This window comes from Elephas maximus, chromosome 18 (genome assembly GCF_024166365.1).
Source record: "Elephas maximus indicus isolate mEleMax1 chromosome 18, mEleMax1 primary haplotype, whole genome shotgun sequence".
In the NCBI taxonomy this organism is placed as follows: domain Eukaryota; kingdom Metazoa; phylum Chordata; class Mammalia; order Proboscidea; family Elephantidae; genus Elephas; species Elephas maximus.
This window is the reverse complement of record NC_064836.1, coordinates 18,217,215-18,244,880: the sequence shown is the minus strand read 5'-3', so window position 1 is coordinate 18,244,880 and position 27,666 is coordinate 18,217,215. Positions and strand designations below refer to the sequence as shown.

At 48.8% G+C, this 27,666-nt stretch overlaps 1 protein-coding gene across 4 annotated transcripts in view; it reads left to right on the top strand.

Moving 5' to 3' along the window:
• The window catches only part of PLXNA2 (plexin A2), a 268,455-nt gene that overhangs the window by 146,790 nt on the left and 93,999 nt on the right, over positions 1-27,666 (top strand). For all 4 annotated transcript variants that reach the window (XR_007513869.1, XM_049858412.1, XM_049858413.1 and 1 more), the window contains 5 exons: positions 15,713-15,813; positions 19,224-19,347; positions 21,384-21,537; positions 23,327-23,423; positions 26,728-26,842. Coding sequence is in view for 3 of the 4 variants with exons in the window: in XM_049858412.1 (XP_049714369.1) it covers positions 15,713-15,813; positions 19,224-19,347; positions 21,384-21,537; positions 23,327-23,423; positions 26,728-26,842 (591 nt within the window). In the remaining variant the exon portion in view is untranslated. The remainder of the gene's footprint in view (positions 1-15,712; positions 15,814-19,223; positions 19,348-21,383; positions 21,538-23,326; positions 23,424-26,727; positions 26,843-27,666) is intronic.

The window sequence follows — 27,666 nt, the reverse complement described above, 5'->3', positions numbered from 1 at the left end:
ATCTACTTCCAAAAATTCAGCCACTGAAAACTCTAGAGAGCATAGTTCCACTCTGACATACTTGGGTTCACCGTGAGTTGAATCCACTCAATGGCAACTGGCTTTTATTATCATCACCATTTTACAAATCAACAAATGAGGCTCAGAGCTGAATAACTTGTACAAGGTCACATAGCTAACAAGTTGGGGGGGGGGGCTGGGAGTCACACCCAGGCAGTGTGACCGCAGGGTCCATACCCTAACTACTATGCCTTCACCCTTTTTGAAGAAAAGCACATCTGGTGTAGAAAGGGTAGAAGGAAGGCCAGTGAGGCCATTGGCCACCATCTTGCTGTGGGGTGTGTGCCTGTGCCTGGGGCAGGAATGGAATGGCAGAGGAGTGACACTGTGTGAAAGGAGAAATGCAGAACATCTTCTTTTCCTCTTTTCAGTCTTTTTCCACCACCATGGCCTTCTAAAACCTACCCTCCAATCCTTTTTTTTTTATCAGCTCCATTGTCCTAATACTTGCCCATTCCTGGAATTCTCCTTGCACATGACTTATTCCATTGAGAATGACCTTCTTCCATTCCTGTCTATCAAAATATCACCAAGTTTTCAAGGCCCGCCACAAATGGATGATACTGCCTGGTCCCTTCGGCCAGAAGTAATCATGCCCAGCTTGGAACCTGTACCCTTCATGTGACAGTTTTCACTTTCTAGCTTAAAACTGCCAGAAGGTAAGCTTCTCAAAGGCAGTTTAAGACCATGACTAACTCATGTTTGTAGCACCACGTTATAGGACATAATACCTGACCTGGTGGATGAGTGGATAAATGGATAAAGGAGTTCACACTTGGATGGACTAACACATGAGTGAGTGGAAAAATGAACAAATTATAAGTGCCAACCATATGTGGCTCTACTCAGTGACTAAGTCAAACCTAGATGAATGTCGATTCAGAAGGCCAAGTCAATCAGCTGCTACTGACCAGCCCCTGGTACAGAGGGCCGATCATTGCTGCTCACTGCAATGGTCTTATCCACTTACCCAGTCTATCCAGACTCCCAGAGGAAGAACCAGGCAAGGCACAGCAGCCTTCCTGCCGCTCCCCTCACCACCTTGCCAGGGTTGAGTGAATGAATGGCCTGAATGAATAAATGAGCTCTACACAGACAGGAAATTAAAAAAATTTTAATATAAGTGTAGGAAAGTCTTTTCCCCCCTCAGGCAGTGATTTAACACATACCCTTCTTATCCTCTCTTTCTCTACCACACAAACTCTCTCTCTCTTTCTCTACCACACACACACACACACACACACACACAGATACATGCACATTCATCCACTCACTTACTGACTTGTCGTAGGAAGCTACAAACTACAAGAAACCACTCTGTCCTTCCCAAGGGAGCTAGCCATTTAGTGGAGCAAGAAAAGTCAGCAAGAATGTTTTCAGAAGATCCGATGTGGCAGGGACGACAAGATGTCAAGCCTCAGATGGTCAGGAAGGAGAGCTGAGAGACGAGATGGCTGAGAAGATGTGCTCCACAGTGCCCCCTGGAAACCAAAATTCTCGTGTACAACGTGAGGCCCCAGTGGCTTCTGGTCTATTCAGAATTACACAACAGCTTAGACAGAGAGGTGGAGGCTGGTCCCAGCTTCAGCACCTCTGGATGGTGAGCTGGCTTTATTCTTTCCTGTGCTTATAGCAGTTCACCCGGGCGTACTAAAGAGGGGCCTGGGCGGTGGGGCTTGACCAAATCTGATTCCTTCTGTACCCTTAAGTAGGCTTGTCCTCCGTATATAAAGATGGGCTGGGAACTTTAACCTGGGGTCCCTTCATAACTCCAGAAGCAGACTCCAGGGAAGCTAGTAAGAATGGAAAATTCATTCACGAGGGGTCCCTAAGAACCCACAAGCACAAATCAGTAACCACAGTGCCAGCATCAGAACAGGAAGAGCAGGCAGGCACCAGGAGGCAGACCCTGGAGCTGGACTGGAAACAATGCCAGGAACTCTGCCAGGGAGCTCATGTTCATGTCCCCTTCAGGAGAGCAGTGTCTTAAAGGCCCTGCTCCCCTCTTACAGGAGAGCTTCCCCCAAGCATAAATTCCCTGAGTCATCATTTCAGACAACACTGAAGTTATCCTTGGCCTTCTGCCAGATCTCTGCCTAGATCTCTGCCAACCCCTTCCTGGGATCCTCCCCTGAAGATTCCCACCCCAAATCCTGCTTCCTAAGCTTAACCATCGTAGACACTTCACAGGGAATTTGGGGTTAACTGGGGTCCCAAGCTCTCTTCTCAGACTCTCCTGATGATCAGAGAACAAGGGGATCAGAAGTTGGGAGGGAGGAGGGCTGGGAGACCAGGGCCTTTTAGACAGATGCCCAGTTTTTAGATAAAATCAAATTCAGTTGGTAAGGCTAGGATTGGGCTCTGCACGCTGGGACCTCACTGCCAGCGCTGGGCAAATAAACAGCGTGGAATGAATAAGTGGAAATGGGTGGGTAGAGGGGCATCGATGCCTTGTTACTCTGTCCCCTTGCCATCATCACCTTCTCCCTCCTGGGCCAGCTGAGTGGATGTTGTGGGACTCAGCTATTCCCAGGCATCTGGTTCCCAGGTGATGGGTGTGTTTTAGTTATTTCTGAGGCCCCATTTCTCCAATGCTTCTTATCCCATTACCCACTTTACCTGTTCTCCCTAACTGAATGAACAAATCCACTGTTGTCATGGAGACAGCACAGTACCAGCATCCCTGTTCTTTGTAGATCCATCCAAAAAGCGTAATTAAGAAGAACCCTACTTCTCCCACCTCAGTATGTCTGGCTGAGGAGCCTGTCTGAGAAAATATGGAATGATGCTTGGAGTGTGTGCTCTGGTTTCCCACCCTCTTTCCACTTTTCCACTGCCCAAGTTTTACCTTCATCCTTCAAGGTCTAGGTTTCATTTTGCTTCTTTCAGCCAAGGACCCTGAGTTTCAGCACACTTCGGACCCCAGGAGAGATTATGTCATTAATAAGGACAACAGCTTGGGTGGCTGTACTGCTCTTGTAGAAAAGTGTGGACATAGTTCTCCCCGTGTGGTAGATGAGCAGTCTCCACCCAAAGATGCAGGCAGCTTGTTCAAGGTTGCCCAACACATCAGGGCACAGCTTAGGCAAGGGCCTTGCTGCAGCTTTCCCATGCAAACACTGCCACCTTCAGTGGGGTCTGCACACCGAGACTGAGCATACTAGCTACCATTATTGAGCACCAACTGTGTTCAAAGCTCTTTAGGTACAGATGTTACTTAAGCCTCAAAACAACCTTATGAAGTTGATATCATTGCTATCGGCATTTTATGAAGGAGGACCCTGGTGGTCAGGGAGATCCAGCAACTTACTGAAGGTCAGATAGATGATAAGCATAGGAGCTGGATGTGGAACCAAGGACTGTGTCCTTTAAAATCACGTCATCAGGAAGGATCAGTCACTTGGTAGCATGTCAGTGGAAACAAGGGGAACCCTCAGTGGGATGGACTGACACGAGAGAGACACGACAGTGGGCTCAGACATACCAATGACCATGAAGATGGCGCAGGACTGGGCAGCGTTCCATTCCGTTATACATAAGGTTGCCATGAGTCGGAGTAGACTCAATGGCAGCTGACAACAACCTGAAAACAGAATTCAGGAGGGGCCACCATCCTGGCGCTCACTGAGAGGCTAAATCCCACTGTCCAGGGCCAGGAGCTTCTTTCCCCATGGTCCTCTCTGTTCCACTCCTGCAGAGCCTTCTACTGGGTTTTTATGAATGAGAAGAAAAATGTCTTTGAAAACTTCAGCCAACTTTGGATTCCTCTGAGTGATAGATGGCTTTAATTACACGGAATTACTCAGCCACCCCACTCCTCTCCCCCAAGTCATTAAAAATAGATTTTCTCTTTGAACTCCACTCTGCCCTCAGGTCTCTAGACAGTCAGGAGTTCTTGAGAGGCAGCCCCAGGGTCAGCTTCTTGTCAGAAGGTTGCATGTTGCTTTAGTTGCAGTCAGAGGCTCTGGAACCTTCAGCTGCTTTTCTGGGGGGTTTGCCTTTTTTTTTTTTTTTTTTTTAATAATATTGATCACATGGCTTTCACAGCTCAGAGGACGGGCAGGGGCTGGGCTGGTATTTACTTTATGAGGATTTAAGGAGATCTGAATACGTTGTTATTGCTATTTAAAGAAATGGATCTAACACTGGGAACTCACAATTAATAAGTATTAATTCCTGAGAAGTTGATTCCTAGGAAAGACCTAACCTGAAGATGTGAGCGCAGAGGTGCTCTTTGTCCCCTGATAAGCCTGTGAGATAGTGGGGCAGGTACTGTCGCTGTTTAAGGATAAGGAAATGGGGGCTTAATGGCCGGCAAGACCAGGACAGCAATCCCTGTTGTCTCAGTATCCTGGGCTGTGCTAACAGAGCGCTCAGTGACATTCCATAGGAGGCTCAGGACAGAAAATGTGGACCCACTCATAGCTTCTTCCATATCGTTCTGATCCTAGCCAGCTTAAAAAAAAAAAAAAAAAAAAATCCACCCTTGCCACCCTGTCTCCTTCTCCACCTTCTGACATCACCTCTTTTGTGATCTGGCTCCTGACTGGCCAGCTGACTCCTTGTTAGAAAGCAGAGGAGACTCAAATGAGCCAAGAGACATGTTGAGGATTTGAATCTCTTTCTGCTGTAGGCGTCTGACCTAGGGCAGGTTACTTAACCTGAAACTTAGACCCGGTTCAAGTCCTGACCAGTGTCCCCATGCACAGCCACCACCCACCTGTCAGTGGAGGCTTGCCTGTTGCTATGATGCAGGTTTCAGCAGAGCTTCTGAACTAAAAGACTAGGAAGAATGGCCTGGTGATTTACTCCTGAAAATCAGCATTGAAAAACCCTGTGGGTCACAATGGTCTGATCCACACCAATCATGGGAATGGCACAGGACCAGGCAGCATTGTATCCACTGTGCAGGGGGTGGCCATGATTCTGAGGCCCACTCAAAAGCAGCTAACAACAACAAATTGGGCCTATGAATACCACCCCTGCAAGGTTGTTGTAAGGATTAAATGAGATAATATATATAAAGTGCCTGGCATACAGTTGGCACTGGGTAAATGCAGCTTAAGTATTGTTGTTCCAGCTGCTTCATTTCATTCAACAAGCTCAGTCAACTGCCCAGCAAAGTGGTGCCAGCCTGGGGCCTGGCAGCCATCAGCAGGCACACCTCAGTTCCCGTCACTTTCCCCCAGGTCCCTGGGGAGCAAGTCCAAGAAGAGAGCAGGACCTTATTCCTGACTCCACATCCAGCACCCCCATCCCACCCACAGCAGGGGAGATTTAGAGTAAGGTGCAGCTTAGGGCCTGCAGTAGACAGTCAGCACTTTCCCTCAGAAGGATAGGCAGGAGAATGTTGGTATTTCTCCAAGGAGACATGCTGAGCCAAAGGGGAGGTAGTACAAAGCATGTCCAGAGGTGGGGGTGGGGGGCTTGGCACTTCCACGGAGGGTCTACTTTGGCTTCCATCCTGGGGATAGTCAGCACAGGGAGCCCACATCCCACATCCTGTGAGGACTCTGAGCCAAGGCCACCATCTGCTCCCAGGCATAAGGGGTCAGAGAGAGCCCTCAGCTTTCAGGCTGCAAGGCCTCAGACCCCTCAAAGCTGATGATACCCATTCACCACAAGGCTGACAAGATGGGAGGAAGCTTGTGAAGAAGAAGAACTGTCCCTGTATTCATTCCCTCAATTCACAGCTAGCAAGTATCTGCAAGGTACTGAGAGCTGTGGGGGACAGAGAAGCCAGTCTCACCTGCCCTCAGCTTCTTCAAGCAGTCTAGCTTTGCTCTGGTCTTGCTTCCGGTCTGGCCTCAACCTCTCTCTCCTAGAACTGATCCCTGAGGTGTTTCGTCCCTACCACCCCTCAAAAAGTCCCCTAACAGTATGTCTGAGTTAGCAACACCGTCATAGGCAATGGGGAATTCTTCTCTAGTTGGCCACTTGGACTAAGCCAGCCCTTTGGGGCCACTCTTCCCTCATGGATCAAATGGAAATCATAATACGTATGATTATGTATCTTTTCCTCCCTGAGAAGCTGTGCATATCAAATGAGATAGTGTGTGTGAAGGCATTTGGAAAATGCTAGAACACTTTACAACTTGTGGTTGTACTGTAGGTCTCAGCCCACAACCAGCTGTCAGCCAGTTGTGTGAATGACTGTCAGATCTTTTCTTGAAAACAGGTTTGGATTGGAAGGGGTTGGAGGGAGGGGCTGGCAGAGAGGGACCACCAAAAGAAAGTTCAAAGAAAAGGAGCGAGGCTCATGCAGCCACAGTGACACTTCAGCTGCTGTGCCCCTAGGCCAGTCCCTGGAGACCAGGACCTGTTGGTCAGGCCAGCTGCAAGCTCCAGCCAGGCTGTCAGTGTCACCTCCTACCCACCACCTGGCTCCTGGCCATGGAGAGGGTCTGTGTTTGTTTCCTTGTATCAGGAGGCAGGGGACACGTGCGGGGACAGGTGGACCATCTGGCGGGGCAGAGCAGATTCTAGGGAAGAAGAGGATTAAATGCTGAGTCTCTGAGGGCCCTGCCACCTGGGGGAACAGCTTCCCCTCAGCCCTTCGCCCAATGTGTCTCTCTTGCGTGGCTGCAAAGGAATCCTGAAGGCCTAAGCCCCGGGGTGAACACCTTCTCTCTCCTTGAACATGACTGTGTTTTGATTATACCTCTGCTGTGGCATCTTTCCCATCAAATTGAAATTATCTGTTTCCTTGTTTATGTTGCTGTTAGTTGCTGTCAAGTTGATTCCAACTCATGGCGACCCCGTGTGTTACAGAATAGAACTGCTCCATAGAGTTTTCTTGGCTGTAATCTTAAGGAAGCAGATCGCCAGGCCTGTCTTCCATGGCTCCACTAGGTGGGTTCATACTGCCAGCATTTAGGTTACCAGTCGAGTGCAAACCATTTGGACCAGCTAGGGATCAAACCACAGGCTCCAGGAGGGCAGAGAATATAGCTCCAGGCCTAAGAGAGGGCTTAGCACAACTTAGGTGCTCAATAAACACCTAAGGAATGCATAGCACTCAGGCACAATCCATGGCAGAATGTGTTCCTCTGCTAAATCCCTCTAGCTTCTCAGAACCAATGCTCCTCCCAGGTGGCCACACATGGTGGAAGAGATGTAGCATTGATTCAAGCTCATTGGACAAAGGGTTTTGGTTCCTACGTCCAGGATTGAAGAACTCTGAAAGGTTGGCAGTTCTAATCCACCTAAAGCTGCCTCAGAAGACAAGCCAGGCAATCTACTTTCAAAACATGAGCCATTGAAACCCCTATGGAGCACAGTTCTACTCTTACGCACATGGGGTCACCATGAGTCGGAGTCAACTCAATGGCAACCAGTTTTTGTTTTTTTTTTTTCTATCTGAAAATGGTTTGTTTGCACCCAAGCTCCATCCACGATGACAGTAACTTCCAGGACTCCTGGCCTCACCCTGGGCAGCCCAAACCCTATGGGTCAGCTGTGGTCTTCAAGATCTTCAGGAATGTGGCAGGTTCCAACAGCTTCCCTCAGTGGCTTATCCCTGTAGCCAGTAATAATCTGATAATGTCTCTGGCTAGGCTGGGCCTCACACCCTGTAGGCTTCCTAGTATACTTCAATAAGAGAGTCAGGGAGGGAAACCCACCCTCCGTCCTTTGCACCCCCCTGCCAAGCCCTTCCCACATAAATCTCCACCCCTGCTGAATCAGGGCAAGGAAAGCCACAGAGACATGGGGCCCTGGGGCCAGAGGAGCCAAGAACACAGTATGAGTCACCTTTAATTAAGAGTATTTCTTAAGTAAATGACTTAATAGGACAGTTACATTCATTAAAGGTATAATTACAAGACATGAGATCAAGCAGAAAAGAATGCAGAGCGTGAGGGTGGAATCTGGTCCATAGCAGCTCTGTGGGCCATGATGAGAAGATGGTGGAGGGGGCCAAAGAAGGGCACCCTCTGACTGTATAATTCTCATCATCACGTTTGTTGGCCAGTCCAGCCACCTTCATCTCCCAGCGCTCAGAGGGGAAGGGGTGGGCTGAGCCTCAGGCATAATTAAAATGCAATGATAATAAACAAACACTAATTAAAACATCATAAAGTGTCCCATTAAACTCTGAGTCAGCCCTGACAAAGCACCTCCTGACACTGTGGACACTCTCCAGGAAAGAGTTCCATTCTGCTTGAGCTCCTGGAAGCAGCTCCCACCCCACCCACTTCGCCCACCTCACCAGGTCCTTGGCAAGCACCCACCTGTTCCCTGGGGTTGCAGAGGAAAGTGGCCCCTGACTCAGGAGGTTTCAACTTGGTCCTTTAAGGGCTTCCCAGACTCAAAATTATTACAACCTATTTCTCCCTTCTTGTTGTAAGGAGCTCTTGTGGTACGGTGGCTAAGCACTCAGCTGCTAACTGAAAGGTGGGCAGTTCGAATCCACCAGCTGCTCTGGGGGAGAAAGACGTGGCAGTCTGTTCCTGTAAAGATTTACAGCCTTGGAAACCCTATGGGAGAGTTGTATTGTGTCTTATAGGGTCCCTGTGTCAGAATCATCTGACGAGGACAATGGTTTGGTTTGGTTTGGTTTTTTCTTTTTTTTGTTGTTGGTTGTCATTGTTAACTGCTATCAAGTCGGCCCCTGATTCACGATGACCCCATGCATGACAGAACAAAACACTGCCCAGTCTTGCGCCATCTCTGTGAATGGTTACAGATTGGATCATTGTGATCTATAGGGTTTTCATTGGCTAATTTTAGGTAGTAGATCACCAGGCCTTTTTCCTAGTCCATCTTAGGCTGGAAACTCCACTAGAACCTGTTCAGCCTCATAGCAACAGGCAAACCTCCACTGACGGACGTGTGGTGGCTGCACATGAGGTGCCTTGGTAGGTAATCAAACCCGGGTATCCCACATGGAAAGCAAGAATTCTACACTGAACCACCATAGCCTCCAGTTTATCCCTCAGCATAAAGTATTCCCCAGAGTACCTTCCCACCAAAAAAAAAAAACACCTGTTGAAGTTCAGTCAATTCCAACTTATTAGCGACCCTAGAGGATAGAGTAGAACTGCCCCATAGAGTTTCCAAGAAGCAGCCGGTGGATTCGAACTGCCGACCTTTTGGTTAGCAGCCAAGTTCTTAACCACTGTGCAACCATTGTGCCACCCTCCCCCAAATCAGTGGAATTTCTCCCATGGCTCCAAGGCCAGGGTCTAACATTTAAAGACTTCCCTAAGGAGCTGAGATAATCTCTATCAGTGGTTCTCAAACTTCAGCATACAGAAGAAACCCAACTTCCTGGGCCTCATACCCAGAGTTTCTGATTTAACGGATTGGGCTAGGGCCCATGAATTTTCTTGTCTTATAAATTCACAGGTAATGCCAACACTGCTGGTTCATGCCTTGAGAACAATGACTCCTTGATAGACACAGGGCCACCTTGTCATAAGAGACCTTCTCTTGGCCAAGGGGTGAGAGACTAGAGAGCCCAGAGACTCCATATGTTCCAGCTCAGTGGTCTTCACAGTTCTTCCCAAGTTGACTCAAACTTGGCTTTCCAGACTTAGACCCATCGGTCTCTTGCCCTCACTCATGGTTTTCTGAAGAAACACTGCTTTCCTATGTTTCCTTATGTTGCACTTTCTACCTGGAATGTTCTTTGACCCCCCACCTTCATCTCTGTAAGTATTATCCATCCTTGAAAGCCCAGACACCATGCCACCTCTCTCATGAAGCCTTCTTGGATTCTCCATCTAGAATACCTCTGTCCAATAGAAATATAATGTGAGTCACAAATGTAAACCACAAATCACAAGGCATAATTTTAAGTTTTCTAACAGTCACATTTTTTTAAAAAAGTGAAACATGAAATTAATTTTCATAATACATTTTACTTAACCCAAAAATATATGTGAAATGTTATCTTTTTAACATGTGTCAATATAAAAAATTATTAATAAGATGTTCTGTGTTCGCTTTTTTGTACTAAGTCTTCAAAATCCACATGTATTGTGTATTCAGCATGGACTGGCCACATGTCAAGTGCTCAATAGGCATGTGGGACTATTATTTTTAGGTGCCGTCAAGTCGATTCTGACTCATAGCGACCCTATGTACTACGAAACACTGCCCAGTCCAGCACCATCCTCACAATCGTTATACTTGAGCACATTGTCATAGCCACTGTGTCAATCCATCTCAATGAGGGTCTCCCTCTCTTTCGCTGACCCTCTACTTTACCAAGCATGATGTCCTTCTCCAGAAGCTGATCCCTCCTGATAACATGTCCAAAGTATGTAAGACGTAGTCTCACCATCCTTGCTTCTAAGGAACATTCCGGTTGTACTTCTTCCAAGACAGATTTGTTCACTGTTTTGGCAGTCCATGGCATATTCAATATTCTTCACCAGCACCACAATTCAAAGGTGTCAGCTCTTCTCCGGGCTTTCTTATTCATCACGCCTATGTGTCTGTCAGTTTGTTGTACTTAGGGACTTGCATGTTGCCGTGATGCTGGCAGCCGTGCCACTGGTATTCAGATACCAGCAGGGTCACCCATGGCGGACAGGTTTCAGCCGAACTTCCAGGCTAAGACAGACTAGGAAGTAGGACCCGGTGGTCTACTTCTGAGAAGAATTAGCCAGTGAAAACCTTAAGAATATGTGGGACTAAAACCCAAAATGTGGCACTAGTGGGTGCCATATTGGGCCATGCAGACTTAGAAGGATTTTCTCTTTGCTGTGAATCCCCTGAGTAATTCTTTTAGAACTCCTATCACTTTTTTGTCTTTATTGCTAGTCTGTTTCCAACTTGAAGGTGATGGCCATGTTTTAGTGCTGTTCTTGTTTGTATTCCCATGAAGTGCCTAGCACTGGCCTGTAACTGGCCTGAACATAGGAGGGGATCAGTTAGCACTGGTCGGTAAATGAACATAGAAACACATGGATACAAGAGAGAAGGAAGGTCCACAGAAGCATCTAATTTGCCAGGTCTTCGCCCAGCCCCTGTGACATTTCTTTTCTCTGATCTGTGCATGGGCATTGGACCTTTGGGGAGAGAATTCAGTTTTACAACACCCCCCTCTTATAAGTTTCCTGTTTCACATTGCTCTTCAACTCAGTGCATAAAAAAAAAAAAGCCAGGAAAGCCCAGGAAACAGGAAAAATAGTTGTGCTATTGGTTTCATGTTTGGAGAAGAACAGGGTTCTCACTATCTCTGTGGCACTTGGCGTGAAAGTGGGCTTTGTGCTGGAGACACTGCTCCCATTCAGGGCCCCCTTTCCCAGCTGCTGAGAGCAGGGCTGTGTTTTGACAGACTGGCCAAATGCAATGCAGACAGTTGTTTTAGTTTCCAGCCAGATGCAGACATCACTCACAAGGAACCCAAAACCCAAGAAAGGGAGGCCAGGCACTGGACTGCTGCTCTCAGGCATCAGAAGGCGGATTGGAGGGGGCCAACGGAAGCAGACCAGGCAGCTAAGGTCACAGATATCCTGAAGGGCTGAGAGTCACCAGGCCTGGGAGAGGCACATGGAAGAGCCCCCTGGCAGGCACCTGTCAGAAGGTGCTTCTTGGGGGCATGCAGGCAGGGAATCGGTGCCCCTTCAAGTGACGTAAAGTCCTTTGATGGCAGCTGTGGCTGGATGTTATCTTTCTAACTCTACAGGTTGTAGAGGACAAAAGTCAGAAACAGAATCAAGGAGGAGTGGATAAACTGTGGTGAACAGAATTCTGGAATGTTAGAATTGGAAGGAACTCATGTAGCCCTGGTGGCACAGTGGTTAAGAGCTCGGCCGCCAACCAAAAGGTCAGCAGTTCAAATCCACCAGCCGCTCCTTGGAAACCCTATGGGGCAGCTCTACTCTATCCTATAGGGTCACTATGAGTTGGAATCGACTCAAAGGCAACGGTTATTTTTGTTTGTTTTAAGAGAGCCTTAAGGAGCCCTGGTGGTGCAATGGTTAAGCGCTCAGCTGTTAACCAAAAAGTCAGTAGGTTGAACCCACCATCCCCTCCCCAGGAGAAAAGACCTGCTGATTTGCTCCCATAAAGATTACAGCCTTGGAAACCCTATGAGGCAGTTCTACTTGACTCAATAGCACACAAAAACAACAGTGCAGCCTTGGACTCAAACATACCAACAATCACGAAGATGGCCAGGACCAGGGAACATTTGTTCTGTTACGCATAATCGAAAGGTTGTAGGTTCAAGTCCACCCAGAGATGCCTGAGAAGAAAGGCCTGATAATCTACTTCCAAAATATCAACCATTGAAAATCCTATGGAGTACAGTTCTACCGGGGTCACCATGAGTCAGAATCAACTCGATGGCAAACAACAACAAACGTAGAGTCGCTATGAGTTGGAGCCAACTTAACAGTTACTAAAAACAAAATCAATGCAGCCTTCCTCTGAGGACAGAAATCCATCCACAGCCGCTGTGAGAGAGGCACCTTGACTCTGCCTAAGTCCCTGGTGATGGCAGTGCCTTTGCCAAGTGAGGTTTGTTGCATTATTGGACAGCCCTGACTTCCTTATATTGAGCATTTCTGAAACTGTTCATCTGTGTGTACCTTCAAACATTGGGAAGTGGCCTTCATGGCTACCCTGAGACTGCTCTTCTTTGGGCTACATAAACCTCCACAGTCCATCAGCTGTACCTCAGACATGACATCTAGGTCCCTTCCCATTCTGGTCACCTCTCTGGGAAGGCTCTCTGGTTGAACAACACCCCTCTTGGAGTAGATTGCAGAGACCTGAAATCGGAACTCCTAGTTGGGGGGTGGCCTCCTGATCCTGATACCACATGTCTGTCTGTGCAGGCCATGATCACCTCAGTCCGCTTTAGCTTTCCCATCACCCTGTCAGGCCGTGTTGGACTTAGAGTCAGCTGAGACCCCCAGAGGTCTATCACACAGGAGCTATTTCAAACCAACTATCCACCAGCCTACACTTACAGTATTGATTTTTTAAACCAAATTGCAAGAATTTGCACTTATCTTTCCTGTATTTCATATTTTTTATTAATAGAGGTTCAAAAAAAAAAAAAACCCATTGCTATCGAGTTGATTCTGACTCACAGAGACCCGGTAGGACAGTATAGAATCCCCACCATGGGCTTTCCAAGGCTGTGATCTTTACAGAGGCAGACAGCCACATCTTTCTCCCACAGAGCAGCTGGTGAGTTGGAACCTCAACCTTCCAGTTAGCAGCCAGTGCTTAGCCACTGCACTATCACAGCTCCTACAAAGAGAGGTTAGGGATATTTAAAGTTGATCATGTCACTCAATTACAGAAAGTCCTTGTAACGCGGAATGATAAAATATTATGATGTGGTGAGAATCAGAAGGGTCCCCCAACAGAGAAAAAGGCAAGCTCCTCAGGCTGACACAGAAGACCGTGGCTGATCTCGCCCCTGTGTACATCTCCTGTCCTTCCCGCATCCACTGTACACGCGACACTCAACTTACACCGAGCTTATCTATGCACAGGGAGCCCTGGTGGCACAGTGGTTAAGCACTTGGCCACTAACCAGAAGGCTGGTGGTTCAAACCCACCCGCTGCTCTGCCAGAGAAAGAAGTGGCAGTCTGCTTCTGTAAAGATTACAACCTTGGAAACCCTATTGGGCGCTTCTAGCCTGTCCTGTAGGGTTGCTAAGAGTCGGAATCAACCCGCTAGCAGCAGGGTTTTTTTGGGGTTTTGTCCACACATACCTTAGCTTGTGACAATCCCTCATCTGGGAAGGCTCTTTCGGGCTCCTGTCTGCCACACTGTTACTCTTCAGAACTCACGCTCACGGCCCTGGCTCCTTCCTCCCAGCAGGCTGCGCTGGATGCCCCTCCTTGAGCACCCATGGCCTCCAGGGCTCACACCGGTCCCCTGCAGTGAACACTCAGCTCACTAGAACAATTGTCAGCTTGTAATTATCAGCTCCCACTGGACTGCGGGCTTGCAAGGGCGGGCTCTTAGCCCGTTTGCTGTTTTTCTCTACCACATAGCGATGTTTTAGCGCTCCACATAGCTGACATCTGGTAAACATTTGCGGAATGAACGGTGTTAGGGTTTATCCTGAGGCTCTCAGGAAAATGCTCTGAAGGGAGTCTCCATCATATCCTTCACCCCAGCACGCGAGGCAAAACCCTGAGTGCTGGAGCACAGGTTATGTTTTCACTGGAGGTCACACATCCAGTAGGTGGGGGACCTCTGTGCCCCAACAAATGAGAGCCCACCCCCAGCCTAGCAAATGTTTTTGCAGCCCGGCAACCTCCTGCCCCAGCCAGTGACACACACCTAACCCAAAAACCAAACCAAACCTGTTGCTGTCAAGTCGATTCTGACTCCTAGTGACCCTATAGGACAGAGTAGAGCTGCCCCATAGGGTTTTCAAGGAGTGGCAGGTGGATTCGAACTGATGAGCTTTTGTTTAGCAGCTGAATACTTAACCACTGCATCACCAGGACACATTCCTAGGACATACTGAATGGAAGACTTCAGTCCTGCCCGGCCTTTAGTGTCACACACCCTGGGCAGGTGGGAGTAAGCCATGTGCGGACAGACTGAGCTCAGGTCCCTCCAGGGCCCCACCAGGAAGCCAGGAGGAGTTTGCAGGGGCTGCGCGCTCTGGGAGGCAGGGTCTTGATCTGCAAACTCCCACTTTCCCCAGCAAGACAGAGTCTGACAGGCAGCTCATCTCTGTGGATGTTCCCATTTAGCCACTTTTCAAAGGACAGGAGATTTACTAGAGAAACTGAAGCAGACGTCAGAGAATGAGATAATTGGATCCAGGTGTTATATTTGCTTGGCTGTAAAGACATTGTGCCGTACTATGAATATTATGTGATGGGAAAAGTTTCTCCTTCTCTTTTAAATGCCTTCTGTGCAGGCAGCATAGCTCAGCCCAAGCCCAGCTGAAAGCTCTTCAGAGATGAGTTTGTGCCACTCAATAGCCTTTAAACAGAGTTTACCATTTTTAGCACTTGCCACTGGTGTGCCCAGCTCTTGGGAGGACTTTAGTTGACAGGCAGGAATGGATCCAAGGATTTGCTTCTACCTCTGACTAACTGAAATGGAGTCCCTGGGTGGTACAAATGTAACACACACAACTGGTAACAGAAACGTTGGAGGTTTGAGTCCACCCAGAGGTGCCTCAGAAAAAAGGCCTGGTGATCTCCTTCCAAAAATCAATTATTAAAAACCCCATAGAGCACCATTCTACTTGGATACACATGGGGTCTTTGTGAATCAAAATCAGCTTGATAGCAACTGGTTTTTGGAGTCGCTGGGTGGTAAAAATTGTTAACATGCTTTACTGCTAACCAAGAGATTAGAGGTTCAAGTTTACCCAGAAGTGCCTCAGAAGAAGAGCCTGGCGATCTTTTCAATCAGGCATTGAAAACCCTATGGAGCACAGTTTTACTCTGATGCATGGGGTTGCCATGAGTCAGATTCAACTCAACAGCACATGGTTTTAATTTTTCCTGGCAAAGGCAAGAAGCCTTCAGCCTGCCTCCTCAGCAACACATTCTGCTGAGGTCTGTGGCCTCATGCTAGGAAAACAGATGAGAACATCCAGGCCCCTGATCTACCTCCCCATGTCACCTGCTTAGGGGAGGTGTGGGCGAGCCTGAACACACATCTGTGAGCCTGACCTCACCATGCTCTCTTTTCACTCTCTGCCAGGTCACCAGGGTCCCTGTGGAATCCTGCGAGCAGTACACGACTTGTAGGGAGTGCCTGAGCTCGGGGGACCCTCACTGTGGCTGGTGCACCCTGCACAGCATGTAAGTTTGGGAGGTCCCGAAAAAGTACCTGGAATGAGGAAGGCTGGGTGCTTTTCTGGGAGAGCTGATGTGGGATGTGACAGTGGTTTGCAGGGGGAGAGGGGATTCTAATAGGGGTTCCAGAGTCAAGGCAGGAAGAGGCCAAGGGCAGGGCTTCTTTCAAAGTGCCCAGCCTTGGCCTCTCTGGTCTGCCCTCCCAGCTACTCTGAATTCACTTGCCTGCATCTTTGTCAGTACAGGCAAGGATAGTATCCTTGGAAGAACTCATAAGGGAAGCTAGGTTACCTCCAGGTTTTCCAAGAAGGCCCTCAGTCTAGCCTGAATTAAGTGCCTCTCAAGGCATGCAGAGAGTCGTGCCCTGAGTTGGGAGGTTGGGACTCCCATTAGCTACTGTGTGGCCCTGGAGGAATCCAGTGACAACTCTGGGGCTCCGTTTCCCCATCACTAAATAGGGGCAATGCCTTCCTTGCAGGTGAATTGAGGATTAAATAAAATAATTAATGCTTTGGAAATAAGGAAGCCCAGAAAAGGCAACACCAATCAAAATAATTATTATGGGCTCTGTACCCTCTGGAGGGCCCTTCTGTCCTCATTATTTTATAATTCCAAGAAGCTCACATCTCACTCCAACCGTCCTCCCACCCTTATTCAGATACATTGCCTGCCATTAAATACCAGTTCAATAGAGATGCAAAATTACCTTAAGCTTCCTAATTCCAGGAGCCCCAAAGGGAGAAAAAAGGATGAAAATCTGAAAGGCGGGAGCTGGCTAGGAATTCTGTTTCCCAACGGTATTGGAAACCCCACGGCTCCATGCCAGACAGCAAAGCATCTCCATGAAATGTGCCCGGTTTGGGGTGGAGGCGGAGGGCCAGAGTTCAGGGTCCCTCACAATAGCTCTTGGCTTGCAGCCTCTGCAGCAGGTGTTGGGAGGGCTGGGAAGGGAGGGAAGCAGGCGCCTCACAGATGCAAAATCCGGACTGGATTTGAGCCCATGAACACTGGGTTTCCCACTTGGGTTCGGAGGTAAGAGACTCCTCAAAAAGTTTTGCAAAAATGCTCTTACCTAAACCCAGAAGAATGAGTCTCCATTTAGGCCAGATGCTGTTGCCACCCACATTGCACCCGTAAGTGTCAGCAGTGGGTACACTGGCTTCCTTTCAGCCAGGCTGACCTCCCGCCAGGGAATTGCTTCCCCCAGAGAGCCTCACACAGCCCCATCACCTCAGTGGAAGGCGTCCTGAGCTACCTGCAGGCCCATTCTGCAGTGATCACCCCACCTGCACCACCTACTCCCCACTCCTCCTCACCCCACCCTCCCAGTGTCAGTGCTGTAGGGCCTTCTGGAATGTAGAACACTGTAAAGTTATAGATTGGGGTTATCATTCAATATCAAGAACATCTGCTTTCCTCAATGTGTACTAACACCTATAAATCTATCAGAAACCCCCAGGTCTCCCAGCAGCCCCAGACCACCCGCATCATCCACGTGGTCTAGTTCAGCCCTGACTTCTGGAATGACCACACTGCATCAGAATTGTTCCAAATTTCCAAGATCCTCTGAACTACCTACCCAGTGTCAGAGAACCCTTCTGCCTGCCTTCCAGCCGCTCAGCCCACCAGGAGCACATGGGAGCAGGCTTTTTCCTCTTTATACCCCGAGGTTTCTCCTTGTGGACATAGCCCCCTTCCCCAGCCCCTCCCACATGCCCTCCCACTGACCACCAACCGCTGACCACCGACCACCCCCAGCCTGCCTTGGGAACAGGGGATTAGGAGGTAGGCCCTGCCTCAGCTCCCTGGCCTACACATGTGGCTCTAACGGATGCCGGAGCAGGGGTGAGGGGGAACTGAGGGAGGTTGCTGAAGAGCCTCTGGGTCTGCGGGGATTTGAAACCTTCCTGCCTCTTCTGTATGCCCTGCTCTTGCAAGTGTGTTATTGTCTCCGAGGCTATTTATCTCCCTTACGGCTGTTGCCATAAATAGTATGATAAAAAAGAGCCATTTCAGTTGAGTCAATGAGATAAAGGCTCCAGTCAAGAGCTCACTTTAGAGCTATCTTAAGGATTCACTTAAACCTCAATAATTCTTTTCTCTGACAGCTTTCATATTTAGATCCATTATGTGCCTGGAAAGGAAGAGGGGGAGGGGTGCGGGGGGAACTTGGGTGGGAATCACTGCTTGATTGTCGAATCCCTTAATGCCCTGGTGACTATTTGGTTTGGAGAAGGACCAGCCCTGGAGTCTGGTCCCGGTGACAGAGCAGATGGCAGCCAGACCTCCTGTGGGCAGGCGTCACCATGCTCACCTGCTTCGGTGGGCGGGGGAGCCCAGAGCTAGGGATAAAGATGTCAGAGAAACGCCACACAGCTTTGTGATGGAGCCAGCCCTGGCTGTGACTCCTTGACTGTCTCTGTCTCCGGGCATTATTTCATACCACAAACATTTAAAGTGTACCATGTGACAGGTAGAATAGCCCAATGAATAAAACATGGCTCCTGCCTTGAAAGAGCCATTAATCCAGCCACAAAATCTCATCCACACTGCCCCACACAGCTAAGACCCTCTCCTGTTCTTTTAAACTCCTCTGGAGGAGAGTAATGATAACACTGACCATTAGTAGAGTGGTATAAGGGCTACACCAGTATAGCACCTACTATGTGCCCAGACGTTGTCTAAGCACTGACTCATTTGATCCTTACACCAACCCCATGAGGCAGGGTATTATCATCACCATCATCCTCATTTCACAGATGAGGAAGCGGAGGTACAGAGAGATTAAGTAACTTCCCCAAGGGGCACAGCTAGTAGGTAATACAGCTGGGTTTAGAACCAGGCAACCAAGCTCCAAAGTTCATATTCCTGGTCTCTTGCCAGGCTACCTCTCCAGTTGCCCAGACTTGCCTCATTCAGTCTTCTAAGCATCCCATCCCCTGCTTTGTCAAGGCTTATTCTTTATGTATCAAGGAACACTGGTGACACGAACAGTTAAGTGCTCAGCTGTTCACCTAAAGTTTGGCAGTTTGAACCCACCCAGCGGCCCTGAGGGAAAGACCTAGCAATTTACTCCCATAAAGATTAAAAAAAAAAAAAAAAAGATTACAGCCTAGAAAATCCTATGGGGCAGTTCTGTCACATGGTGTCACTGTGAGTCCAGTTTGACTCCCCAACACCTACTACATCACCATTCTTTACATAGAAACTTGATGGGATCAAGCCTATTTCCTCATAGACTGTCTTTAGCTGCACTAGAGATCACCTAGGAGTCACCGGTCCCCACTGGGACACAGTGAAAGCTGTAATGGGCCTCTGGAGAGCAAACCGCTCTACTTACCCACAAGGGACGGACAATGGAGCCAAACAGATGGGTCTCGGAGGCCTGACCTCTGGTGAATCTGTGTTTGTGGCAGGTGCTCCCGCAGGGACAAGTGCCAACGGGCCCAGGAACCTCATCGATTTGCTGCTAACATCAGCGAGTGCCTGAGCCTTGAGGTGCATCCCAGCAGCATCTCAGTGTCTGAGCACAGCTGCTCGGTAAGTAACTCAGCGAGGAGCGGGGAGCAGAGAGCCCACACGCCTGGGTGTGTTCCTTTAACACGTGCACAGTATCTATAAATTGATCAGACTTTAAACGTTCCACAGACACTTCATCTTTCCAGAAAACCTGCAGTAGCTCCTGCTGTAGAGGGCACAGGCCTTCCGCGTACCCTCTGCAAAGTCGTCACCCATTGGTCGGTGTTGTAAACTTGGGTTTTGCATTTAGCAACAAACGTCTATGATGTCATCCAATCCAATAGCAAATATCACATCCTATAGAGTATCCTGTGTTTGTAGTCCTCCACTTGCTACACCCCCTCAGGGAGTTGTTTCTGTGTATGTGTTAGTGTGTGTGTGAGAGAGAGAGAGACTGAGACTTCGGGAGAATAAAATATTCCTTAACCACCTGTCAAGATACAACCCAAAATATTTCACGTCCCTAGGCCCTGCACTATTTCAGTCCGAAGGCTTCATGAGCATTCACAAATGTTAGTGAACCTTCCATCATTTGGTTCATTCATCCCTACCGAGATGTTTCAGCTCCAATGGGGCTGAGGGAGCAAACATGGGCCTTCATGCCTACTTCTCTTGATCCCATGGAAACCAAACAGGGCAAACAGATGTATGGGAAGACTGTGCAATACCCGCTGGGCCTGGGAAGCCCACTGAAAATCAGTACCAAGTGTTGATGGAAGACAGTGGGAGACCTGTCTTGGAGGCTGCAGAGTTGCTCTCACCGTGAGCCTCCACAGGCTTTCCCACTGCCATCCAGTCGATTCTGACTCATAGCAACCCTACAGGACACAGTAGAACTTCCCCATAGGGTTTCAAGGCTGTAATCTTTACAGAAGCACACTGTAACACCTTTCTCCCATGGAGCAGCTGGTGGCTTTGAACCAACAACCTTTTGGTTAGCAGCCAAGTGCTTAACCACTATGCCATCAGGCCTCCCTTTTAAATACCATAAGTGGTCTATGTTGTGGTAACTGTGTACAAATTCATTTAAAAGATCCCTGAGTTTGGAGAAGCATTTTGCCATTGGATACTTTCTAATCAACAGTCTTTTGTGAGTCTGTGATATTTTTAACATTAAAAGGAGGATCTTGAAACTTGAAGAGGCTGGACACCACTGGCCTAGGTCTTTGGCACCCATAGGTAACTGCAGACACCATCGGAGCCCTTGGTGTCTACTTCCCAGCCTTTCTCTTACCCCCTATGCCTCTCGTGAACCTACTGCCCCACTCTAGGGGGCGCTGCTAGTGAGCAGAAAAGGGGACAGAGAAGCAGAAACTCTAAGAAACCCACCAACGATGGGCAGCCTCTGACTGATAGCTGGGTGAGGAGCTGCCTGTCTTCCACCAACCTGGTGAACCCCTGGTAAACCTCTAGACTGATGCTACTTATTTCCCCAGGAGCCAACGCTAAGCCTTGTGTGCGAAGGGCTCAGCTCATGGCTTGCTTTCATATTTGTGTGGTGTCTTGCAATTAATTTTCTTATGTGTCATGTCAAAATGAGCAGGGTCTGAGATGAATTTTGCCACCTTTTCCTCTAGTGCCCCTCTCTACCAGAGGCTGAAAAATAAAAAAATAAGTAGCACTGGCCCTGCATACACCAGGAGTCCCTGGGGTGCCAATGGTTAATGCACTCAGCTGCTAACTGAAAGGTTGGAGGTTCGAGTCCACCCAGAAGCACCTTGGAAGAAAGGCCTGGTAATCTACTTCTGAAAAATGAGCCATTGGAAACCCTATGGGGCACATTTCTACTCGAACGCTCATGGGGTCGCCATGAGTCGGAGTCGATTTGATGGCAACTGGTGGTGGCGGCACGTGCACTGATGCCACTGTGATTGTGGAGTGTCAGAGTCAGGCTACCCAGGCCAATGCGACACCTTCCTTTACAGACAAGGTCAGGGGAGATTAGTGAGTGAGCAGGTAATGGCAGGACCAGGACTAGAGTCCAGGTCTCCTGGGTCCTGAGGGTCCCCTCTATTGCCTCGTGCCTTTGCTCCTGAGCCTTTTTCCTCCTTCCACAGCTCAACCTCATTGTGAGTGATGCCCCCGACCTGTCTGCAGGAGTCGCCTGCGCCTTCGGGAACCTGACAGAGGTGGAGGGACAGGTGTCCGGGAGCAAGGTGGTCTGCATCTCCCCTGGACCCAAGGACGTCCCTGTTATCCCTCTGGATCAAGGTGAGAAGTGCGTGCCATGTGAGTGACATGCTGCTTCACCCTAATGGCCAAGATAGAGGACTCAGGGCCAAGGGTCGTAAGTTGTGGGCCCAGAAGCTGCCCCACTGAGCTTCCTTATATAAGACACTAGTAAGGGCTTACTTATGTAATTTGTTGGGCGGTGGAAGCAAACTGCCATTGCTCACAGCAAGATTCAGGAAGCAGGAAAACCATTGCCCCCATTTGGTTAAGGCTGCAGAGTCTTGCCATGCCTTTTCTCCCTTCTGGGAAGGGGAACGGCTTCAGTTTTCATGGGCTCTCACCACGGAACTGGGAACATGAGGGATTCTAGCCTGATGTTTCTGGAAATCTTTCAGTAACTGAGAGTACCCGATCAAGGAAAGTGGTTTTGTGGGATCTGTCTTATTACTTTCTCCCTGAAAGTGGAGGGGAGGGAGTGGTCTGGGTCTGTTGGGTTGGCAAGAAACAGCAGAGCCAAAGGGTTTCTTTTGGGAGGGAAAGAGAGGATTAGTGTGGTTCCATCTAGCCCTGGGCCCCAGAAGAGAAGAGGAGAGGGCTTGTGTGGTTCCATCTAACCCTGGGCCCCAGAACAGGAGAGGAGAGGGTTAGTGTGGTTCCATCTAACCCTGGGCCCCAGAAGAGGAGAGAGGGTTACTGTGGTTCCATCTAGCACTGGGCCCTAGATGAGGAGAGAGGGTTAGTGTGGTTCCATCTAACCCTGGGCCCCAGAACAGGAGAGGAGAGGGTTAGTGTGGTTCCATCTAGCCCTGGGCCCCAGAAGAGGAGAGAGGATTAGTGTGGTTCCATCTAACCCTGGGCCCCAGAAGAGGAGAGAGGGTTATTGTGGTTCCATCTAGTACTGGGCCCCAGAACAGGAGAGGAGAGGTTTAGTGTGGTTCCATCTAGCCCTGGGCCCCAGAAGAGAAGAGAGGGTTAGTGTGGTTCCATCTAGCACTGGGCCCTAGATGAGGAGAGAGGGTTAGTGTGGTTCCATCTAGCACTGGGCCCTAGATGAGGAGAGAGGGTTAATGTAGTTCCATTTAACCCTGGGCCCCAGAAGAGGAGAGAGGGTTATTGTGGTTCCATCTAGCCCTGGGCCCCAGAACAGGAGAGGAGAGGGTTAGTGTGGTTCCATCTAGCCCTGGGCCCCAGAAGAGGAGAGAGGGTTAGTGTGGTTCCATCTAGCACTGGGCCCTAGATGAGGAGAGAGGGTTAGTGTGATTCCATCTAACCCTGGGCCCCAGAACAGGAGAGGAGAGGGTTAGTGTGGTTCCATATAACCCTGGGCCCCAGAATAGGAGAGAGGGTTATTGTGGTTCCATCTAGCCCTGGGCCCCAGAATAGGAGAGAGGGTTATTGTGGTTCCATCTAGCCCTGGGCCCCAGAATAGGAGAGAGGATTATTGTGGTTCCATCCAGCCCTGGGCCCCAGAATAGGAGAGAGGGTTAGTGTGGTTCCATCTAGCCCTGGGCCCCAGAATAGGAGAGAGGGTTAGTGTGGTTCCATCCAGCCCTGGGCCCCAGAATAGGAGAGAGGGTTAGCATGGTTCCATCTAGCCCTGGGCCCCAGAATAGGGGAGAGGGTTAGTGTGGTTCTATCTAACCCTGGGCCCCAGAAGAGAAGAGAGGATTAAGGTGGTTCCATCTAGCCCTGGGCCCCAGAATAGGAGAGAGGGTTAGTGTGGTTCCATCTAGGCCTGGGCCCCAGAAGAGCCTGGAGTGGCTTATTGGTTTGCCCTCAGGCTGACCACCTGGCCCCCAGGTTGTCACTGGCTCCTTTTTTTTTCCAGACTGGTTTGGGCTAGAGTTGCAGCTGAGATCCAAGGAGACAGGGAAGATATTTGTCAGCACCGAGTTCAAGTTCTACAACTGCAGCGCCCACCAACTGTAAGTGCTTCTCAGAAAGAGTCTCGTGCCGAGTCCGTGTGTGGGTGTGGCTTCTCTGCCTTGGCTTTGTGGCCTTTCAGACAGGAATCATGTCTTATTCAGGCATGGTCTCTCTATAGGACCTGGCACATTTTCTGGAACACAGCTCTCCTTAAATGTTATTAGACGGGATAGCCTCTGGTCTCGTCCAGGCTTCCTTGACCCACACACACGGGTGCGCGCGCAGACTCACACAGACACGGACACCCTACCCCAAACTTCCAAGCTGAGACAGTAAAGAGGATTTGAAGTAAAAACAGAGGTCATGGCCCAGGGACAACAGGTAAAGTTTTCCATTTTAGACCAATTGGTGGTTGCTTTGAAGGTAGAGAGTAACAGTGAGTGGAGTCTGGGCATGTCACCCATGACCATATCAAGAGGGACTCAGAAGCATGGGAGTCAGCTGTGTGACAATTACACACGAAGAAGGGGCAGAGATGGGGAAACCAGCTTTCCCAGCACTCTATAAAAGGGCCTGGGCTGGGGAAGGGGAGAGGAGGCTTTAGCTCCATCGTATTATTCCAACCCATCCTCAGCTTTTTAAAGAGGAGGGCCAGCCAGACCAAACCACTCCAGAGTGGCTTGGGCCCACCCCAGCTGACCGCCAGCCATCTTCAGCAGCTGAAAGCTTACCAGTGGTGCCCACAAGCTGTGGGATCTTATAACAGGGCCTTTCTTAATTAAGAAGCAGGGCCAGAAGTGGAGGAGAGAGAGATACAGTGCTTAGTTTCTGCAGATCCTTTCTGGAAGAGAAAGGGAGACTCCGTCCACAGAAGCCAGGACCTCATGTACCATTTGGTTTAGAAAGAGGAAAACATAGGTCTCTATAATGGGCCCACATAAAGGTCATGGGTCCCTGGACATTTAGCAAGGGGAGAAGTCAAGTAATGGCTCCATGCCAGAAGGAGCAGTCATTGGGAATATTCCAAGGACTCATCCTACTCACTGCCCAGGACAGGAAACACTTGAGGTCGATGTAATAGGGAAAACCCCAGGGGCATCAGTCCCACAGGGTCCAGGCTGTGGGTGCGATGGTCTCAGCAGTCAAGGAGGTGAGGGAGTCTCTTTGCAGCTAAGCCCTGAATGAATCTTTAGCTTTAAAAATAGACAAATAAGCCACTTCTCTTTGGTCTTCCTTCTCCAATCTTGATTTTTATGATCAATCTGCTGTTGTTCTAGGGTCTCTACAGTCACTCCCGGTGGGATAAATGAATAGATGTGCTGAGAAAAACAGAACACATGGTAGAAATGGCCTGGCGGGAACCAAGGCTGGGTAGTAAGTGGCTGAAGCTGCACTACCACTAACCACTGCATTCTAATCCCAGCCAACCCAATTTTGGGAAGTGCAAGCATCTTGGAGAGAGAAACTCCCACTCTCTCTGACTCCCAGTGCAGTGGTGATGAAATCCATTGTTTGTGAGAGCATCTTCATTTCCATGGCAATTCAATGTGATGTCACCACTTTCAGTGATGTATTGCTATGGCAACGGAGATGCTGTCACAGGCAGCGAGTTTTAGAAGAAACAAAGCAGATCTCCTTGACAGCAAAGATTCCATTTTATAGTCAAAGACTTTTTACCCATCTCTTCTGGAATTCGTAGTTAAAAATCACAGAATGGAGTTCAATCTCCTCTTTAGATATGGGAAACTGAGGCCCACGGAAGGTAACTGCTGCAACTAAAGTAACAAAATTGGCCACTAGAAGAGTAAGTCCTTGAGCCCCAGTCTCCTGGTCCTTGGCCCGTTTTCATTCTTTACTAGCTAACCAATTGCTGTTGCTCATGGCAACCCCATGTGTGTCAGACTGTAACTGTGCCCCACAGGGTTTTCAGTGGTTGGTTTTTCAGAAGTAGATCACCAGGCCCTTCTTCCGAGGTGCCACTGGGTAGACTCAGACCACCAGCCTTTCACTTAGCAGCTGAGTGTGTTAACCATTCACACCACCTTGGTACTCCATTGACTTGCTAGATCGTATTATAATTAACAAGAACCATTCGGATCTGGCAGTACATGAAGTGGCATTGGCCTAAACTCAGGCATTAAATAAATTTGGGCATATCCAGAAGGGGATAAAAATGTCAGCAAAGTGTAGGTGGGTTAACACACCTAATACACTACAGCATATTAGCCAATGAGCCCTGGATCCAGGCCAAAGAATCGCAACAGCAGCCACTCAAATTTAATCAGAACCCCACTAAGTGGTGCCAGATTGTAGACCCAGCCCCGGTTTCATCCAGATTGATCTAGTTGTGAAAGGCTAGACTAGAGGAGCTGTCCAGGAAAAGGAGCACCAACCCCATCTACAAAACCCCTCTCAATTATAACGGTCTGATCTCACACAGAGAGGCGAAATAATATACACAGTCCCAGGTGAAACTGGAGGGAGAGAGCTGCACACCCTGGCGAGAAAGCACAGCAAGGCCGGTGCCAAAAGCATATCCTATAGCTGCATGCCTGGCTACTTAGAGAGATGGACAACAGTTCCTATGTAGTGCTCTGACTCCCCCAAAGCCCAATGACACAGGTGACATGAACCAGTCATTAAAAGTCAAATGTTATTTAAGAGCTTGAAATAATAGGTAATTTACGTGCTTGAAAATAATATTCACATTTAGCATTGCACTTTTCAAAGCCATTTCCTGTATATTGCCTTGTTTGACACTAAACAGCCCTGTGAAGTAGACAGGAATGTTGTATTAACCCTGTCCAACAGAAAGAGAAACTCCAATTCAGAGAGTGAAGTGACTTACTCAGGGTGACCCCAGTGGCAGAGGCAGAGCCAAGATTGGAATTAGATCTGCCCTGGATTCCTATGCCTGTGTTTTTTGAATTCTGTTTTATAGGTAGTGGTATGCTGATAAATGTTTAACTACCAGCTCTGAGGGGAGAAAATGGTTTGTAGGATTTGCCAATTTCTGTGGTATAAATACTCCCACCATGGTCAATTTCAAGCTACCGACGTGGTCTCAATCAGCTTGCCAAATTCCTGAAAACATAATAATCGGCTCTCAGGAGCTGCTAACAGGCCAGCGCCAGCACACCATAGCTTTATAAATTTCTTTATTCTCACTCTGGTTGATTTTCTTTCTAATTTTCTGGTCCCATAAATATCTTGGATGGAGAATCCACAATTCTCTGCCCTCCCGAGGGTGAGGCTGGGATTTCAAGACAGCAGCCTTCTGTCATGACACCTAGATGGTCTGACCTGCCCTTACCTCCCCTCTCTGCTCCCTTCTTGTTGTCTCTTACTGTCCCCTCCTTGCAGGTGCCTGTCCTGTGTGAACAGCGCCTTCCGTTGCCATTGGTGCAAGTACCGCAACCTCTGCACTCATGACCCCACCACCTGTTCTTTCCAGGAGGGCCGCATCAATGTTTCAGAGGTAAGCAGGGCTCTCACTGCTATGGCAGTGTTCCCAGGGACTCTGAGTGGCCCTTCCCTTCTCAGATGGCTGGTGTAGGGGCATGGCTGTCTTCTTATCCTGGCCCGTCTTAGTCCTCTTGCCAGAGACTACATGGTCAAAGCTCTGTTATCAAGCTTTAACAAGTGGCAGCAAATGACCCCAGAGGCAAAGAAGAGTGCTGTCCCTCCTAGCCTCCTAAGAACTCTATACATTGAAAAGCTGGAAGGGAACGGGGGGTTGAGGCTGAAGCTTAGAGGAAACACATCGAGCCAAACAGACCACATGGCCTAGGAGGGTGCAGTCAATGGCATTTAGTCCTTGAGTTGAGGCTTTGCTTGGCTGTGCATGGTCTAGTTCAATAGGACATTCGCTCTCAACCATTCCGTCATGCCAGCCTCTCTTCCAGCTCTTAAATTCAATGATTCTTTGACTCTGATGTGTGCCTGGGTGGGTGGCCTTATAGAAAGAGAAATTCAGGTAGTGACAAGAACTAGGCCTTGCTAAAAGTCTCGTTTTGTTATAAAGTTGCTGCTCCATCCCTAAATCCTGACCCACCTTTCTTATCAATGCAATGAAGTATCAAACTAATTCTCTTTCCAGTGAATATTCCATTGATTGATTTGAGGTCAATGTTGACTTTACTACATAACCACACCTTGCCTCAGGACAGTGAAACTGGCCTGGTCAGTTTCTCCTTCTTGTGTCTAATGCTTTTCACACTCTGGAGGGTCTGGTGGAGTCTGAACAACTTTGGGACATTATGTGCTCATACAAATGCACATGTGCATACACACACATGTCCC